The 17,910-nt window shown below is 59.7% G+C and overlaps 2 protein-coding genes across 19 annotated transcripts in view; one reads left to right on the top strand and one right to left on the bottom strand.

The window, feature by feature from the left end:
* The window catches only part of Crocc (ciliary rootlet coiled-coil, rootletin), a 47,651-nt gene extending 35,152 nt beyond the window's left edge, over positions 1-12,499 (top strand). For 9 of the 12 annotated variants that reach the window (XM_078025387.1, XM_078025381.1, XM_078025383.1 and 6 more), the window contains 11 exons: positions 1,210-1,597; positions 4,497-4,666; positions 4,768-4,888; positions 5,180-5,343; positions 6,545-6,760; positions 7,436-7,660; positions 8,260-8,409; positions 8,700-8,900; positions 9,056-9,187; positions 9,802-9,981; positions 12,365-12,499. In XM_078025387.1, coding sequence (XP_077881513.1) covers positions 1,210-1,597; positions 4,497-4,666; positions 4,768-4,888; positions 5,180-5,343; positions 6,545-6,760; positions 7,436-7,660; positions 8,260-8,409; positions 8,700-8,900; positions 9,056-9,187; positions 9,802-9,981; positions 12,365-12,460 — 2,043 coding nt within the window. In that variant the 3' untranslated portion in view covers positions 12,461-12,499. Of the gene's footprint in view, positions 1-1,209; positions 1,598-4,496; positions 4,667-4,767; positions 4,889-5,179; positions 5,344-6,544; positions 6,761-7,435; positions 7,661-8,259; positions 8,410-8,699; positions 8,901-9,055; positions 9,188-9,801; positions 9,982-10,694; positions 11,182-12,364 lie in introns of those variants that run through there. The other 3 variants (XM_078025382.1, XM_021733706.3, XM_078025385.1) reach the window with 2 other exon arrangements.
* On the bottom strand, positions 12,453-17,910 carry Mfap2 (microfibril associated protein 2). 7 transcript variants are annotated; one of them, XM_078025399.1, is made up of 9 exons: positions 17,792-17,910; positions 15,730-15,806; positions 14,725-14,811; positions 14,501-14,527; positions 14,329-14,409; positions 14,190-14,234; positions 13,436-13,523; positions 13,164-13,237; positions 12,453-12,959 (listed from the first exon to the last, which is right to left on the bottom strand). In XM_078025399.1, the coding sequence occupies exons 2-9, from the start codon at positions 15,764-15,766 to the stop codon at positions 12,856-12,858; spliced, it is 543 nt and encodes a 180-aa protein (XP_077881525.1). In that variant the 5' UTR covers positions 15,767-15,806; positions 17,792-17,910; the 3' UTR covers positions 12,453-12,855. The 7 variants fall into 7 exon arrangements, with proteins under 7 accessions (XP_077881525.1, XP_077881524.1, XP_005317567.2 ...); XM_078025398.1 differs by having other exon boundaries at positions 14,725-14,814; XM_005317510.5 differs by lacking the exon at positions 17,792-17,910 and adding an exon at positions 17,058-17,380.

Here is a 17,910-nt window from a genome sequence, read left to right on the forward strand (position 1 = left end):
CTCCAGTGGGAAACAGGTGGGCACTCCGATGCTAGAGTCACAGGTGACCACTCCCCAGGGCTTGTTCCTGACTCTAGTTCTTGAATTATAATAACAACCACCAAAATAGCTATGGGCGGAACATATGTGGGCACTGAAAGGTACTCTGGGCAGGGACTCCGGATATATAACCTTGATTCTCCCACAGCCGAATCAGGTAGGGACTGTTAGCGCCATTTCACAGAGACATTGAGGCTCAGACAGGTCAGGGGATCCACCCAAGATCACACAGCCACCTAGGCCTGACTCTGAAGCCAACGCTCTTCCCACTCTGCCTTTCCTGGTTGTATCCACTGCCAGTCTCCTGCCCTGGGTCTACTGTGTGATCCTGACTGAGTCATCTGATCTCTCTGGGCCAGAGGATGCTAGAGGGGCTCTACCACAGGCTCTGGCATCCAGGTAGCACTCGGAAGGGGGGTTTCCAGTGAAAGTGACAAATATGAGAGGGGAGGCCTTAGGACAACCCGCAGGCTGACTCAGTCTCTAAACCAGAGGGTGGCTTGTGCCTGTGTGATCGTGCACCATCAGTAACTAAATTTTCTAGGACATTCCCTGCCATGGTGTGCAGATTTATTGATAAATTGTGTGCACTGAGACACAATGTAGTCTAGTGACTAAGAGAACAGTCTTTGGTAGACTGGGTGGATCATGCCTTGTAATCCCATTTACTTGGGAGGCTGAGGCAGGAGGATCTCAAGTTTGAGGCCAACCTAAGCAACTTAGAGCTTATCTCAAAATAAAAAATAAAAAGGGCTGGGGGTGGGGCTCTGCAGCTGGAAGCCTAGCTTTGAATCCCCGCCTGCAGAACACTGGCTGTGGGGCCTTGGACAAGTAATTAGCTTCTTTGTGCTTCAATTTCATTCTCTATTAAATGAAGATGACTAATAAAACAATAAACTTTTTTTGGGGGGGTGAGGGGAAAGCACTTCATGCTTAGCACTGGTGAATCCTACCTGTATGTTAGTCCTTCCTACTAATGAGCCGTGAACACCACCGGGCCTATACCTAGAAGGAAGAGAGAAAAAATCCATTTCCTCCTACACCCATGGATGCCCCTGCACTTTTCTGCTTGGGTAGAAAATACTAAAGGGAGAGTGTGGTCGCTTGGGGTGCTGGGCACCGGGCTGGGGTAGGCCTTACGACATGCCCCTCACTCCCTGGCCATCCCAGCTTCAGGGATCCCAGCGGAGGCTGCGGGAGCAGGAGGGCGAGTTCCGAGCCCGCGAGCGCGGCCTGCAGGGCTCCCTGGAGGAGGCGCGCAGTGCAGAGAAGAAGCAGCAGGACCTCGCCCGAGGCCTGGAGCTGAAGCTGGAGGCGTCGCGGGCCGAGGCCGCAGAGCTGGGGCTGCGACTGAGTGCGGCCGAGGGCCGGGCGCAAGGCCTGGAGGCCGAGCTGTCCCGAGTGCAGGCGCAGCGGCGTGCTGCAGAGGCCCAGCTAGGCGGTCTGCGCTCCGCCCTGCGCCGGGGCCTGGGCCTCGGCCGCGGCCGCACCCCCAGCCCCAGCCCCGGCCAGTGGCCAGCTGCAGGCTCCCCGGCCCGCGATGCACCACCACCGGGAGGTGAGTGCCCAGCCTTTGGGGCACTAGGCTCCTCCCCCCCATTGCCCCACCCACGTGTGCAGTCCTAAGAGCCCGCCCTCCACCGGCCACGCCCCTCTCGAGGAGGAAAAGGTTCTGAATGCCCCAACTCCTTTTCTGTTCTTTGAGCGCCATCCTCTTAACGGTCTGTGCCCCCTTTCCATCCCCTTCAGCCTCGCATCTCAGCTCCACACTCCACAGGAGCCTGTGACTCCGAAATCAGGATGGCACAGCCAGGCCTGACCCCCTTCCAGGATCTCTTTCATTCCTTTAGTCACTCCACTTAAGCACCTAGTATGTGACTTAAGCACCTAGTATGTGCCAAATACAGTTTAAGCACTAGGGATGCTGCAGGAAGCAAAACCCACCGGTGTGTCTGCCCTTAGGGAGCTTATAGTCTAGGCAGGGACAGCAGCAGTAAGCATGATAGACGAAATGTAGAATGTGTTCCTGGTGGTCAGGGCTGGAAATAGGCAAAAATGAAACAGGAGACATTGCCGATTGGAGCAGACACTGGAAAATAGCTCTGCAGTTCCTCAGAAAGCTGAAATTAGAATTACCATAAGACTCAGTACTTTGAGGACTCCTAGGTGTGCACCCAAAAGAATTGAAAACAGAGACCTGAACAGTTACTTGGACACTGAACTTCATTACAGAGTTGTTCACTATAACCAGAAGGTGGGGACATTCCAATTGTTCATCCACAAATACTTTTAAAAAATGTGGTATATTCATCCAATAGAATACTGTTCTGCCTTAAGGAATGACATTCTGATATGTGGCACCACACAGATAAACCTCAACAATGTTACACTAAAATAAGTTAGTCACAAAGGAACAAATAAAAAGGATCCTGGGGCATGGTGGTGCACACCTGTAATCGCAGCAACTTGGGAGGCTGAGGCTAGAAGATGGCAAGTTCAAAACCAGTCTCAGCAACTTCGTGAGACCTTATCTCAAAGTAAATAAAAAGGGAAGCCTGGGGACACAGCCCAGTTGGTAGAGTGCTTGCCTCTCATGCACAAGGCCCAGCACCACTAAAAATAAATAAATAAATAGGATTGGGGATGTGGCTTAGTGGTCAAGTGCCCTTGGGTTCAGTTCCCAGTACCAAATTAAATAAATAATAAAAAGGATCTGGAGTGTAGTTCATTGGTAGAGCGTTTGTCTATCATGTGCCAGACCCTCGGTTAAATTACTAGCACTGAAAAAAAAAATCATAAATAAAAGGACAGATAAGGCAGGAGGATCGAAAACTTGAGGCCAGTCTGGGCATCTTAACAAGACCCTGTCTGAAAATAATAAAACGGGCAGCTCAATGGTGAAACGCTCCTGGGTTCTACCCCCAGCACCCCTCCCCATGTGATCATGTATAAAATAGCATGGTATTTATATATAACCTGCACACTCCTTCTGCATACTTTAAATCCTCTCTAGATTACTTATAACACTAAATGTGATGTAAATGAAAATCACGTAGGATTAGGGCCATCCCATTCCTGTACAACTTGACCTCATCTTAACTGTAATGATCCTCTTCCCAAATTGGGTCGCATTCTGAGGTTGTGGGCTTAGAACTGCAACATAGGCAGCTTGGGCAGCTGCTGTTCATCACCGTGGTGATGGAAAGATTGGGAGCAGATGGCAATGATGGTGGCACAGTGTGAGTACAGTCCATGCCACTGGGTCACACCCTTAGAATGGTCAAAATGGCACGTTTCAAGTTACATATATTTTGTCACACACAAAAAGACAAAGGCAGGGGAGGGGTAGGCCTGATGTGGGAGACGGTACCTTGCTCAGGAGGCGATGGGGAAGGGAAGGATGGGGGTGTTGAGGGCACCCCTGGGCAAGAAAGGTGTAGAAGGTCCTGTGGAAGTCCCCAAGGTGACCAGTGGGGCTGCAGAGAGCAATGCAGCTAGCAAGGAGGTGAGGGTGTAGGGACAAGGCCTGCCCCATAGTCCTTGCAGGCCACCAGAGGGTACTGGTCTTTACCCTGTGAGTGGGGTCTTCCAGTGATGGAGGTCCCTGGGGACAGGCACTTCCCTCCTGTGGGAACCTTTGGATGGTGATGTGTCTGCTGGGCGGTTTAGGTGTTGCTTGGCCTCGGCAGGGGGTGCTAAAGGCTGGACCTCACATCCTGCAGTTCCGACATTGACCTTCAGCACTGTCCTCCCTTTGCCCTGCTCCTTACCCCCTCCCTGTGGCCCCATCTCCCAAGCTGAGTTCAGGCTTTCCGTGGGCACCAGCTGCTTAGGTTGAAATCTGGCTCTGAAATTTCTCAGCTTTGAGATTGAGCAATGGCTTCCCTGTTCTGAGCCCCACTTGCCAGCAACAGGGGTGAGCTGGTCCTTGCCTGTCGGGGTTTTTATGGGGAAGGAGAGTGCGACACAGGGAAGGCACTGGTCAGCACCAGGCATACAGCAAGTGCTCAGCCCAGGGAGATGTTGAGGTGAAGAAGAGTCCCCTGTGATCTGGACACTGGGGACACAGCCCTCATGGTATGCAAGGTCTAGGTGGGGAGGGGTACCGGGATCCTGAGGGTGGGTCAACTCAGGGAGCCTCTGAAGAAGCACCATAAAGAATGGGCCAGGCATAGGGAAGCCCTGAGAAGGGATCGCGTGTGCCAAGGCCCCAGGACTGGAGTGGGGAATGTTCTGGAACATAGAAGTGAGGGTGATGCAGAGTGGCCAGTCTGTATGGGGGGGAGGATAACCCTGGGGAGGCGCAGTTTCTAAGCCATGTCTGAGGGCCGTGGGGTCTGGTAAAGGACCTTGAGCAAGAGGGTAGGTGACTCAGGCGTGCTTTGTGGGCAACAGGGAAGGGATGGGTGTGAACCGTGCGGTGGCTGCTTCGGACCTGAGCGTGTCTTCTCTTCTAGGAAGCGGGGAGGCACTTAATAGCCCCAGCCCCTTGGAACGCAGCCCAGGGTCTCAGCCCCCTTCCCCAGGACCTGCCACCTCCCCAGTCCCTCCAGACCTTGACCCAGAGGCAGTGCGGGGGGCCCTCCGGGACTTCCTGCAGGAGCTACGGAGCGCTCAGAAGGAGCGGGTGAGGCTGGCTAGGAGCGGCTGGGCAGGGAAGCCAGGGCCCCTGATGGGCCGCAGGTTGTAGAGCAGGAGTCTCCCCTTTGTCCCCCATCGGGGCTGTAGGATGAACTTCGGGCCCAGACGAGTACCCTGAGTCGACAGCTGGCTGAGATGGAGGCTGAGAGAGACAGTGCGGCCTCCCGGGCCAGGCAGCTGCAGAAGGTGATGGCCGAGAGAGAAGAGGGTGAGCTTGACCCTCGGGGTCCCACTTTGTTTTGTTGTGCTCTGAGCAGAAAGGTGGGAGGCCGGGGATTCACCCCAGTGGCTCTTGAGCCCCTCCCCCCACCCTATAACCTGGTGCAGGCTGTCTCCTCCAGGTTGCCCTCCCTGCTCAGCCCACCTGTGTCCAGACCCGCAGACCCTCTGGGGTACAGACAGGCGGATCTGTGGTGGGTGAGGTGCAGGGCTGCTGTCTGGTGGCCCAGAAAGGCCTCGGGGCATGCCTCCATGCTAATGGGCTGGGTGGTGACCACAGCTCGGCGCACCGTGGACGGGCAGCTGAGCAGGGTCCAGGCTGAGCTGGCACTGCAGGAGGAGAGTGTGCGGCGCAGCGAGCGGGAGCGCAGAGCCATGCTGGACCAGGTGGCTGCCCTGGAGAGGAGCTTGCAGGCCGTGGAGAGTGAGCTCCGGGCAAGCCAGGTGGGCAGGCCCTGGGTCCAGCGGGAGGGGTCCTGTGTGCCTGGGTGGGTAATCGAATGCTACCCACAACTGCACCTGGCCATCCCGAGTCTGCAGCCCCGGGCAGTGCCAATCTTTGCCTCTTTCTATAAGGGCTCAAGTTCAGCCACTGCCAGTCAGCTCTGACCCTCAGTCTCCTCATGAGTAGGAAGGGAGAGTGGGAATCGTCTCGCAGAGATGATGCATATAGCTCCTGACCCACCGATGGTGCCCAGGGGCCTCGTGTGTCTGTGAAGAGCCACCTTAGTCATATTCCGGGGGTTGCATGTGTCTGGGACATGTGTACCCCTGGGCATGTGTGTGTCTGGTGCTGGGGCAGGACGAGCAGGCCCTGGGGTGCTAATCTAGGCTGCTGAAGCCTTGAGTCTCTTGCAGCCAAAGCTCCCCTGTCCCCTGCCCTTTCCCAGCCCTCCATTGCAGCCCTGCAGCCCACTCGCTGCCTCTGGATGGGGGCCAAGGTGGAGCTGGATTGTTGTGTCTGCGGCTTCGGCTCTGGCCTGGGGCCCACAGCCACAGGGACCCGGGAGGAGGCCAGGAACAAAGCTGGTCGGGAGCCAGAGTGGGGCCTTGGGCCAGGCAGGGCAGGATTGGGGCTCTGAGAAGGCAAGAGAGGGGCCAGGCATGAGGCAGAGTGTGGGGAGGCTGTAGTAGCACCCCTGAGACCCCCTGGCTCCAGGGTGGTTATGTGGACTGAGGACCTCTGGTCTGTCTTCCAGTGCTACCCCCAGTCCCCGAGCCCTCTTTACTACCTGGCCCCCAAGCAGGGGAGGGTAGAGCGTCAGCCTGCAACCAAAACAGTGGGTTCACACGGCACGGCCCTGCACACACAGCTCAGAGCCCACCTCTGAGAGGCGTCCATGAGCAGAAGGCCTCGAGTCTGCATTTGTAGGCCCACCCCAGGGCTTCTTGGGGCACCCAGTTTTACCCCTGGACCAGTTTAGTCCCTTCCCTACACACGTGTGAAGCAGGGCCAGAGAGTGGGGGAGCCCCAGGTCACAGCACCTGCTGGACTGAGCCCAAGCTGAAGGTGCTCTGGAGTCCTCATGTCCGCTCGTCCTGTGAGCGTGCGCGGGGAGACAGGCCCCCAGAGGGCCACGAGGTGCCGAGGGGTGTGGGGCGGGGTGTGGGTGACGGCACCCAGCCTGAGCCTGTGCACTTGCAGGAGAAGATCAGCAAGCTGAGGGGCGACGGCGCAAAGCTGGAGAGTGACAAGCGGCGCCTGAAGGAGGTGCTGGATGCCTCCGAGAGCCGTGCCATCAAGCTCGAGCTGCAGCGGCGCGCCCTCGAGGGGGAACTACAGCGCAGCCGTCTGGGCCTGAGCGACCGCGAGGCTCAGGCCCAGGTCCTCCAGGATCGAGTGGACTCCCTGCAGAGACAGGTGTGTCCTCACTGCCAGACCATCTGCACGCCCTGTGCCAAGCAGGTCGATTCTCCAGCAGTGCTGTGGGGCAAGTGTTATTAGCACCCCCACTTCACAGATGGACAAATGGAGGTTCAGAAAGGGGATGGCCTTGTCCATCACAGCTAACGAAAGAGCCAGTATTAGAATTCAGGACTGATGACAGAATGTGTACCCAGGAGACATGGGACAAGTTAGAAATGTGGATTTCTTTCTTTTCCCTTTTTGTCTTGGCTGCTAGGGAGCTCACTCTAACTGGAATGTTCAGTTACTCAACATTTCTCCATGGACATCCACCAAAGTCAAAACCAGAAAATTTAGGTTTATGGTTATTCTTTTCTCCCATAGTAGGGGAGGAGAAGGGATTGAGGACAGGGAGGAGATGATGGACTCTCAACACGGTAGTTCCCCAGCGGTGGGGTGGGGCCCAGGTTGCAGTGGACAGGGCCAACAGGATTGCATGGGAACAGTGGGTGTCAGGAGTGGTGCCCAGGGGCCTCGTGTGTCTGTGAAGAGCCACCCTCGTCATATTCCAGGGGCTGCATGTGTCTGGGACATGTGTACCCCTGGGAGGTGGGAGAACTGGGGTGGGGCAGGCCTGATGGAGGTCAGAGTGGGAGCTGAGCCCCTGAACCAACCCGTGTGTCCTGCCAGGTGGCAGACAGCGAGGTGAAGGCGGGGACCTTGCAGCTGACGGTGGACCGGCTGAATGGGGCCCTGGCCAAGGTGGAGGAGAGTGAGGGTGTCCTGAGAGACAAGGTGCAGTGCCTGACAGAAGCCCTATCCCAGAGCAGCGCCAGCCTCAGCAGCACCCAGGACAAGAATCTGCAGCTGCAGAAAGCCCTGACTGCCTGTGAGCATGACCGCCTGGTGCTCCAGGTACGCCGGGGTCTGCGGGGGAGGCCCGCGGGAGTCGGGTGGGATAGAAGACCACCAGGCCTGGGAGAGGGCCAGCCAGGGGAGCTGTCAGCAGGGAGTGCTCAGGAGCCAGGCCATGAGAGAGAGCTCTGAGGGGGGTCGGGGTCAATGGAACAGCCATTCAGAGTAGGCTGTGGGTGCATGCCTGCTAGAGTAGGCTTGGGGGAACCCAAGTGCCACATTCATGCAGGGAATTGGGATGTGATGGCTGCACTCTATACAGGTCAAGGGACAGGCTCATCCTCCATGCAAATGACTACCTGTTGCTGGACACATGGCTCATGCCTATAATCCCAGTGCCTCAGGAGGCTGAGGCAGGAGGATCGTAGGTTCAAGGCCAGCCTCCGCAACTTAGCAAGATCCTAAGCAACCTAGTGAGAAATGATAAATAAAAAGGGCTGGGATGTAGCTCAGTGGTAGAGTGCCCTGGGTTCGATCCCCAGGATTCACACACAAAGACTTTTATGGGCTGTGAACCTTCCCAGAGGTACAGAGCAGAGGAGAGCCCTTTGCCTTAGGGCTCTTTGGCTGGCCTGGCACCATCAGTCCCTGTCCCCCAGGAACGACTGGACGCTGCCCGGCAGGCGTTGTCTGAAGCACGCAAGCAGAGCAGCAGCCTGGGCGAGCAGGTGCAGACCATGCGGGGTGAGCTGGCAGACCTGGAGCTGCAGCGGGCAGAGGCCGAGGGCCAGCTGCAACAGCTGCAGGAGGTGAGGGCTGGCTGGGCCGCCTGGGCCGCCTCTGTCCCCAGGACTGTGAGACCCTTGGGATGGCATAGGGACCTTCCGGTCAGCTCAGCCTCATCCCCAACCCCGGCCAGCCTCCTCTGAGGAAGCTTGGTTTATAAGGGACGTCCCTGTCTGCATTCAGTGACAGTCTCCCAGATGGGCCCCACAGTGGCTGCCACCTGAGTGGGCATGGTGGACCAGCATTGCTATCTGCAAGCTTCAGGTGGCCACACAGGCCCAAGGTTGAGGGTCCTGCCTGGCGTGTGCTCCAGGTGCTGCGGCAGCGGCAGGAGAGCGAGGCCGCGGCTCTGCACAGGGCCCAGAAGCTGCAGGAGGAGCGGCGGCTACTGCAGGAGCGCCTGGGCAGCCTGCAGCGAGCCCTGGCCCAGCTGGAAGTGGAGAAGCGGGAGGTGGAACGCTCAGCCCTGCGGCTGGAGAAGGACCGTGTGGCCCTCAGGAGGACACTGGACAAGGTGGGCTGCTCCAGGGCCTCCCCTCACCGCCCACAGCGTCTGGCCGCGGTGGTCTTGGCTGTACGTCCCGCAGTCTGCGGCCTTGTAGCTAGGCTATCCCGCCAAGGTCTGGGACCTGGGGCCCCCTGAGCCCTCTCCCTGTGCTGGCCCCCCAGGTGGAGCGGGAGAAGCTTCGCAGTCACGAGGACACAGTGCGGCTGAGTGCAGAGAAGGGCCGCTTGGACCGCACTCTCTCTGGGGCTGAGCTGGAGCTGGCCGAGGCCCAGAGGCAGATCCAGCAGCTGGAGGTCTGGCCCTGCCCACCCAGCACAACCTTCTTCCCTCCAGCCCCTCCCCCGCCCGAGGTAGCTCCTGTCCCAGGTGGAGCTGATGGTCAGCCAGCCCAGGGCTCAGTCCCTAGGCTCAGGGAGGTACCCCAGACGTCCTGGAGGGAAGTCTGCCCCCAGGAGGAGGGAAATGACACTGAAGGCCTGTTAGCTCGGGAGCCTGTGCATTCAGGTGTGCTGTGGACAGGTGGGGAGATGTGAGTGTCCGTAGAGGTTTTCTTGTGCGTGTAACATGAATCTCATGCACGGATGTAGTGCGTGGCCTACGTGTGTTTGTGTGATGTTTTCACGTATGTCGGTGTGTGTAAGAATTTGGAGCTTTTGGATAGGTATTTACATGCTTGCTTTTGTTGCTGTGCACATGGGCCCGCCTCCATGTTTGACTGTGTCTGTGTGTGCCTGAGTGGGGCCACTGGGTCCTGACCCAGGATTTGCAGGCTGCGGGCCATTGAGGTGGGGGCAAGCCAGGATTTCCCCGAGTTTCCCACCTGCACGGGCCATGCCTCAGGGCGGAGCTGGACACCTGACAGCACACAGGCTGGGCTAGAACCCTGAATATCGGTTCCTCCCCACAGGCCCAGGTGGTGGCCCTGGAGCAGAACCAGGGCCAGGCTCAGCCAGAGGCAGATGGACAGCAACGGCTAGAGCTGCAGCAGGAGTTGGAGCGCCTGCGCAGTGCCCGGGTGCAGACTGAGCGCACGCTGGAGGCCCGGGAGCGGGTCCATCGCCAGCAGGTGCTAGGGCTGGAGGAGCAGGTACACAGGCCTCCCCGGGAAGATGGGGCGGGAGGGAAGTACATGGCTCGGGGAGAGGGCTGGTTACAACCTGGCGGTCACCACCGATGCCTTCTAGAACCTGAAAAGAGCTGGGGTGGGTCAGTGCTGGCATGGGCCATGGTTGGCCAGGGGTCAGTGAAGCCCCTTGGACTCAGTTCCTCCCTGCCAGGAGCGCTCTAGCTCCAGGCCCAGGCAGGTCCCCTCCCTGGGTGGCCCAGATGGCCTTAGCAGCTCTAGCCTCAATTTCCCCTCAACAACTTGGGATCCCAGGAGAAAGGAGGCTTCTTGCTACGAGCACCAGCAGAAGTCCTGGCCTGGTCCTCACTGGTCAGCTGAGACCACATGGCACTTGCTGACCATGTCTGATGCAGTGGTGTCTGTAGGCCCAGCTGCTCTGATTGGTCCAGTCTGGTCACATGTCCAACCTCAAGTCTGAGCTAAAACCAGGCCCACCCAAATGACAATGGGGATAAGGATGGAGCCCCTAAAGATGGCAGAGTTAGACACCTGACTCTGCTGCAAGGGGCAGAATGCGAGGAAGCACATGTCTGGCTCTGAGGACAGCAGGCAGGCCTCTCCTGCGCACGCAGCATTGGGGCCCAGTGTGCCTGAGAGCCCCTCTGCCCGTTTTCTCCCTTCCTCTGAAACCAGGCTGGGCCGGGGGCTGCCCTGACCTTCCTGTTCCTCCCCAGGTGTCTACACTGAAGGGGCAGCTGCAGCAAGAGCTGTGGAGGGGCCCAGCATGCTTTTCCCCACCCTGCGGCCCTCCAGAGAAGTGAGCCTTCCCGAGAGCGGCCTGGGCCAGGAGAGGGGCCTCTGCAGCACAACCCACCCAGGGCCTGGGCGAGGGTGGGGTCGGGTGGAGGCAGGTAGCAGTGCCGAGGGCAGGGTGCCCACTCTAGGCCACACGTACCAGTGGCTTCACCCCGGCCCCCTTCTCCAGGGACAGCCACTCTAGATCACACCATCCTCCGGGAGAGCGGCTGAGCCAGAGCCAAGGGTCAGGGAAAGCCCTGGTCTCTGGAGCAGGAGTTCGTAGGGAGGAGGCAGGGTCAGCGCCCCAGGCCCTGACTGGCTTCCCAGGGGTCTCAGCCTTAGTTCAGAGAGTGTCAGGAATTCCTCAGAGAGCGCAGAGTCCTTGTATTTTTGTACCTTTTTATATAATGTTACTATTGAGAACTGTTGTGTTGTTTTGTGACAAGACTCCATTTTCTACGACGGTTTATACAGAAGTGCCCTTTTTCTTTTTTTGTGTATCAGGGATTGAAGCCAGGAGCACTCAACCACTGAGCCACATCCCCAACCTATTTCATGTTTTTTAAAATTTATTTTTTAGTTGTAGTTGAACACCTTTATTTCACTTGTTTATTTTTATGTGGTGCTGACGAACCCAGGGTCTTGCACATGCGAGGCAAGCGCTCTACTGCTGAGCCACAGCCCAGCCCCCTATTTCATTTTTATTTTGAGGCAGGGTCTCTCTGAGTTGTTCAGGGCCTTGATAAATTGCTGAGGCTGGCTTTGAACTGGTGATCCTCCTGCCTCAGCCTCCCCAGCCGCTGGGGTAAAGGGATTTGCCTCCAACCCCAGCTGAAGTATCCCTTTTCAGTACTATCCCTGTGTGCCTCCAGTGCCAGGGGGGGGCCTGGGCAGGAAGGATAGGGCACTCTGGGGAGAGCTGGGAGGCGCAGGCCTGTGGGGGTAAGGAATCCAGCAGATGAGGGGACTAACCCAGCCCACTTCACAGATGAGGCTGTGGGGGCTTGGGGCCGGGTCTCTCCAGCCCAACCTCTCTTGTGCCTTTCTCCAGTCCTCCTTGGGACAGGGCCCACTGCTGGACAGTGGCAGCCCTCCTGGGTGGTGTGATGAGCAAGGGCAGACTGGGGAGTGAATGCAGGGTCTCGCCCTGTGGGTGACGCTGGGCAAAGCTCCTTCGTGCCTCAGCCTCAGTGTGTTCTTGTGTCAAGACGGGAGCCCGCTGGAGGGGCCTGGGGGGGTGCAGCGCTGCTGCTGGGGTGTCTCAAGGACAGACTCCCCTCCCCCTCCCCCTCCTCCAGAGCCCAGTAGCCAGATCCTGCTCTGCCTCTGCCTCAGCGCTGGGCGGCCACTCGGTGCCTGTGGGCAGTTTCCCTTGCAGTTTGGGCTAGTGACTGCGCCTGGCACACAGGGCTGTTGGGAGGGCTCAGGAGCAGCCTCGGGGCCGCGGTGGGGGACCGGCCGTGCTCGTCTACTTCTGTCCTCGCAATGGCGCCGGCCTCCCCTGGGTCTCAGGTCTACCTACCTTGACCTGAAGCTGGTGGGCAAGGAGGCAGGGCTGGGACTGGAAGCAAGGCTACCTGTCACCCAAACGTCCCCTTCTCTCCAGGGGCTAGGAGGCTTCTCTCTGAGGACAGGCAGCGTTGGAGGCAACAGACTCTCCCCTCTTGCCTGGACTGAAAAAGCGACTCTGGAACTTTTGTAAAAACTTGTTTTTAATTTTGTATAAAACGAAGGTGGTCCACGCCTGGGGGCTGCAGGAAATCCAAGCAGACCGCTGGGGCGAGGGGCACAGCCCACCTCTGGGGACTGTCCTCAGAGGGACTGATAAGGCACATCAGGACCCAGGGCCCACTTAGAGGCCTGGATGCCCCACCCAGGGGGTGGAGGCTGGGCAGCAGGGGCCCCCACTGTGCCCTGGGGGTGGCCACAGGCTGGGGGCAGGGCCTGAGGCAGCACAGCTCGGGATCCCCAGGGCTGCAGTCCACTAACTTGACAGAATAAAAGGGGAGTTGGGACGGGAAGAAAAGCACCAGGTCAGGCAGGGCCCGAGGCTCCAAGAGCTGAGCAGGGTTCAGGGCTCTGGGCACCAGCTCTACCCTAGCAGCCCCCGCAGCTCTTGGCACACGAGGCTGCCACAGACTGGCACAGGCCACTGCTGGCCATCACACCACATTTGGAGAACTTGTCCCGACATAGGTCAGCTGTTGGGGGGACAGGAAGGAAGTGGGTGAGGGTGGGGTGTGTGATGGGAACTGCTGTCCCCCAGGTCTCTTGGGGGTTCTGAGCATGAAGTGGCAGGGAGGGGCGCTCCTGGTGCCCTTCCAGCACGTGGCCTCCTGAATGGACCCACTGGGGCAGCAGCTGCTGGAAAATGAAGGGGGTGTGGCGAGGGGATATGCTCTTACCTCGGAGGAGCTCCTCATGGGCACACACTGTGCGGACACAGATCTCCTTGTTGACCACGTACACACGGCGGAGGCTGAGGGGACAGGTCGGGAGAGGTGTCAGCCCCACTTTTATGTCCCCACTGGGCCCAGGCCCACCCTCAGAGTTGAGCTCCTTTTTAGGATTCATGGTCCCCAAACTCCCACCTTGGCTACCCGGAGCCATTCCCTGCCCCTGCTGCTGCCTCCATGTGCCCCCCTCGCCGTCCCGGGGTGCGCCCACTGGTGCCCACCTGTAGAAGCAGACCTCGTTGAGACACTGTTTGCAGGGCTTATGGATGGAGTAGAGGCGGGTGCACGGGTACTGTTCCTCACGGCAGTCTAGGGGACAGACGGGACCACGCTTGAGCTCAGCTGGAGGGTAGCTCCAACCTTGCCTATCTGACAAGCGCTCTCGAGTCTCTAGGTGCCCCACGCCCCCAGGCCCAGTGCTCATGGCTTTGCCGGACTTTCCGGGCTGCTCGATTTCATGTAACATCCGTAATAATTTCAGAAGCTCATACTCCAACACAAGTTCAAACATCTTCACACCCACCCTGTGGCCTCACAAGTCCACACCTACTCAAAAGCACACACACAAATGCAGCTCCGAGGAACCTGCACTCAGCAACTCAAATGAGGCTACCGAGTCTCATGCCATCTCTCAGGCTCTTGGCTGGACACTGCTCAGCCAGCCTGGGACCTTCCCTGCCTGGCCACAGGCACACCCGGTCCCTCTTCTGGCAGGAAGCCCCCTCCTGCACACCCCCTGCCCCTCCCAGTGTCAGGAAAGGGCCTCTGGCCAGGGCCATGGCAGGTGGTGGGAGTCTCCCAGAGCTGGGGGTGGGTGCTGGAGATAGACTGGAGGGTGTGGGGCTGCCGGCTTGCCCCAGCCCCCCACATTAACACCCGCAGCCCACAGGGCCCCAAACAGCAGTCCTGCCAGCACCACGGCCAGGGAGGGAGCAGAGCGTGCCTCCATTTCTCCAGCTTCTAGAAAGCTCTTACCAAGAGGCCCTGGCTCCGTGGGCTCCGTCTCCACATTTCCAGGTTCTGGTGTAGAAAGAGGCAGGCAGGAGTCACTGGGTGGGGTCTATTCAGAGCAGGGGTTGACAGGGAGCTCAAGTGGGAGGAGCTTGTGGCCTACCTGGGGTGGGGGCTGGGATGACCTCCTGTTGGACTTGCTGCTGGGACTGGAACTGCTCCTCAGGGGACCGAGAACTCACCTCTGCATGGGGATGATCAGGGTGTCTGCTTCCCCTTCCCTTCCTGGGTCCCCAAGGGCTCCCCCACCCCAGCTGCCTGCCCCAGCCCTGTACCTTGGTAATCGTAGTAGTCGGGCTGGTCTGAAAGCGGAAAGGAAGGTGGAATCGGTGCAGGTCAGACTGATCCCCTGCCCCCAGGAGGTTGCCCAGGAGCCACCAGCCAGACCACAGGGTTCCCGAGGTCCTACCCCACTGGGCCCCAGCTGAGCCATGCATATCTGGGGCTTGGTTTGGACCTGGCAGGGCTGGGGGACACCTTGGGGAGGCACAGCCCTTACCGATCTGGTCATTGTAGTGGGCGTACTGGACATGGTCCGGAAATGGGGGCAGAGGGTCCAGGTCATATTGGCCCTGAGCCAGCAGGCCTGCTGAGGAAGCACAGCATATGGGTGCCCGCAAAGGACAACAAGGGGCCCAGGACATTTCCGGGAAGGCAGATGGAGGTCACAGGGCACTCCCAGACTCAAGGCTTCAAACCCCTTCCTCTCCCGCACAGGCCCACAGCTCCTTGGTCTTGCGTCACGCCCCTGACCTCACTGCCTCGTGCTGCCTCAGGGCCTTTGCCTCCCTCAGGACTCACCTGAACTGTCACCTCTGCTGAGGGGCACCCCTGGCCCCCCGCCCTCCTGCTTATTCCACCACAGCACTGAACACACCCTGGAGTTCATCCCGTCTACGTGGCTACAGCCAGCCTCTCCTCCCTAGCTTAGCAGCCTGATAAGGGCAGGGATCTGTCTGCCTAGTCCATCTCTGTGTCCCCGGGGCCTAACCCAGAGCCTGCACATTGTAAGAAATGAACATGTTTATTGAGTGAACGAATGACTGTTAAGACCTCGCAAGGCCTTTGCCTTGCCCCCAAATGCATCTAGAACCCAGGTTTCCAGACCCCCTGCCTCTGCATGCCCCACTCCTGCACACTGGCTCCAATAGTGATAAGAAGACGAGCCTGGATCCTGGGGCTGAGTGAGCCCATCCTCCAGAACCCTGCCTGCCTGATGCTGTGGAAGGTTGGGGGACAGAATCCTGGCCACAAGGTATGACAAAGACTCCCTGTGAGCTCCCTTCACAACTCCCACCCCCAGTAAGGATCACCATGTTCAAGGTCAACCTGAGAAACTTAGAGTCTGTTGTAAAGTAAAAAATAAAAAGGGCTGGGATGAGAGTCAGTGGTAGAGCACCCCGGGTTCAATCCCCGGTGCCAAAAAACCAAGATCAACAAGAAACCAACCAAACCCCCCACTGCACTCCACCGGGCAGCCACGGCTACTCCAGTGGTCACTCACCAGGCAGGCACAGCAGGAAGAGGTAGGCAGCTCTCATGGCCACGGAGTGAGGAGGTTGGGGTGGTTTCAGAGGACAGCTAGGGGGACAAGAGCAGAAAGCTGCACCCAAGCTTGATAACCCAGGCCACAGAGCCACCTCCGTCCCAGAATTCAGCCTAGAGAAGGGACTTTAACAGAAGCCAGGCACTGGAGGACAGGGCTGGGGTGGGGCTGCTTTGGAGGAGCCTGTGTGGCAGGGCAGGAGGGGCTTCCGACCTGGCTCCAGGGCTGATCCTGACAAATGAACAGACCCCACCTTGCCCTGTGCACTAAAGGGACCTTTCTACAGCCACCCCCCACCCCACACAGCCTGGCTCTTCTCTCCCTGGCTGCACCCCCCCAGGTCCAGCCCCTCCGTGGGTGCCTGGATCCCAGGCGCGTCCAAGGGGCACCAGCCCTGCAGCCAGCCCCACAGCCCCCACTAAGCATTTTGCCAGGTCTGCCACCTGTTCCCAATTAGCCCCTGGGCCCTGCGTATGCTGCTCAGCAGGAAACCACGTGCATGTGGGCCTGAGGGGCCCCAGAGCAGCCAGGGCTGGGCAGGACTCCCAGCCCCCAGAACTCTCCTGCCAGGATCCAGGCCCCCCCAGACCTGGCTGTCTTCGCCCCAGACTCACGAGACTGAGGTTTATTTGTCTGCAGCGGGAAGCACTTAGGAGGAGCCTGAGGAGGCTCTGTGGGCCCTGGCTTTGTGGCACTAGGGGTGGTGATGTCACCCAGCCCAGGGGTCCTGCATCCCCTGATGTGTATGACAAGTGTGTGATGGGGGGGGGGGCGAGAGCATTGGCCCAGGGCTCTCACTGGGTTCGTGCTATTTAGGAACGCCTGGAGTCCAGCCTCCAGTCTTGGTTACAAAGAGGGCTTGGTGGAGCCTCCAGGTCCCCCTGTCCTGCTCCAGCTCAGTGGAGGGTCACTTCAAGACTGTCAGCCTACTGCAGGGAGATCTGTGAAGACACAGTCCCAGGCTCCTCCATCCAGCAGGGTCCCCTCCCCACCCTGCACAGGAAGTTCTTCAGACAGCTAACTGGAAACCCAAACTTAGCTGGATATCCCCCCCTCCCCCTGGAAAAGGCAGAGAAGGGGTTAGAAACAGGGTCTCTGGGCCCAAATTCTCCCAAACTGAGGCTTCTCAGACCCCATTCCCATCCCAAGCATTCAATGTGGGGTGGAATGGGGGCCAGAAGCAGGACTCACACATCCCAGTTCTAGAAACCCTTGGCTTCCTCATCTTAGGGGGACCACCATCCCCTACCCATGCTGGCGGCAGCCAGGCCAGCTGGAGCTGTCACCTCTCAGGAGGAGTTCCTGAGTGGGGCATGAGGAGGCCTCAAGAGGCTGGGGGAGGCCCCTGCATGGAGTCCTTGTCCAGCACGACGACGGCGCCAGGCCCAGGCTTATCGAGGGCGAGGGCGGGAAGCCGGCGGGCTAGGGAAGGGCCGTCGAAGGGGAGTAGCGGATCCCTCGCAGGGGACCACGTCTCCAAGCGTCCGGACCATGGTCTTGGGGGCTGGGGGCGCAGAACTGCCCCCACCGGCTGCCGCCGCCTCCCCCCGCCCGCGCCGTGCAGGCTGCGGGGACCAGCGGCCCCGGGCTGGCCGCGGCCCAGGGAGGGCCCTGCCCGCTGCGGAGGCCGGGCCGGGCTGGGGTCCCGCGGAAACCGGACGCCGCCGCACAGCTGGGAACAATCAGCCGCGGGCGCCGCGCTCCCCGCTGTCTGTGCTCTTTGTCTCCGCCGCTCTGTCTCAGCCGCTCCGCGACCCCCGCCCGCCACGTTCCGCCCTCCCGGGAACGAGACCGGGGGTCCCGACGCCCCCACTCCTCCTCCCCCGAGCTCGGGCCCCCGGCCCTCCCCAGGTCGCGTCCTCACCCGCGGCGACCCCAAACTTTCAGGTGCCCCGAGACCCGCCCAGGAGGCCCGGGGCTCAGAGTCCCGGGCGGCCGCCCCCGGCTCGCGGCCCCGCAGCCCGCACCCCGGCCCGCCCGCGCCCGCGCGGTCCCCGCGCGCCCGCCCGAGCGCGCCTACCTGTCCCGGCCACCGCGCCCGCCGCGCTCCGAGTGCGCCCGCCCGCGCCCCGCGCCCGCCCCGACGGCCGGCGCCCGCCTCCAGCCCCGGAGCCGCTGGGTCCTAACGCGAGCGGTGCC

This window comes from Ictidomys tridecemlineatus, chromosome 11 (genome assembly GCF_052094955.1).
Source record: "Ictidomys tridecemlineatus isolate mIctTri1 chromosome 11, mIctTri1.hap1, whole genome shotgun sequence".
NCBI classification, from domain to species: domain Eukaryota; kingdom Metazoa; phylum Chordata; class Mammalia; order Rodentia; family Sciuridae; genus Ictidomys; species Ictidomys tridecemlineatus.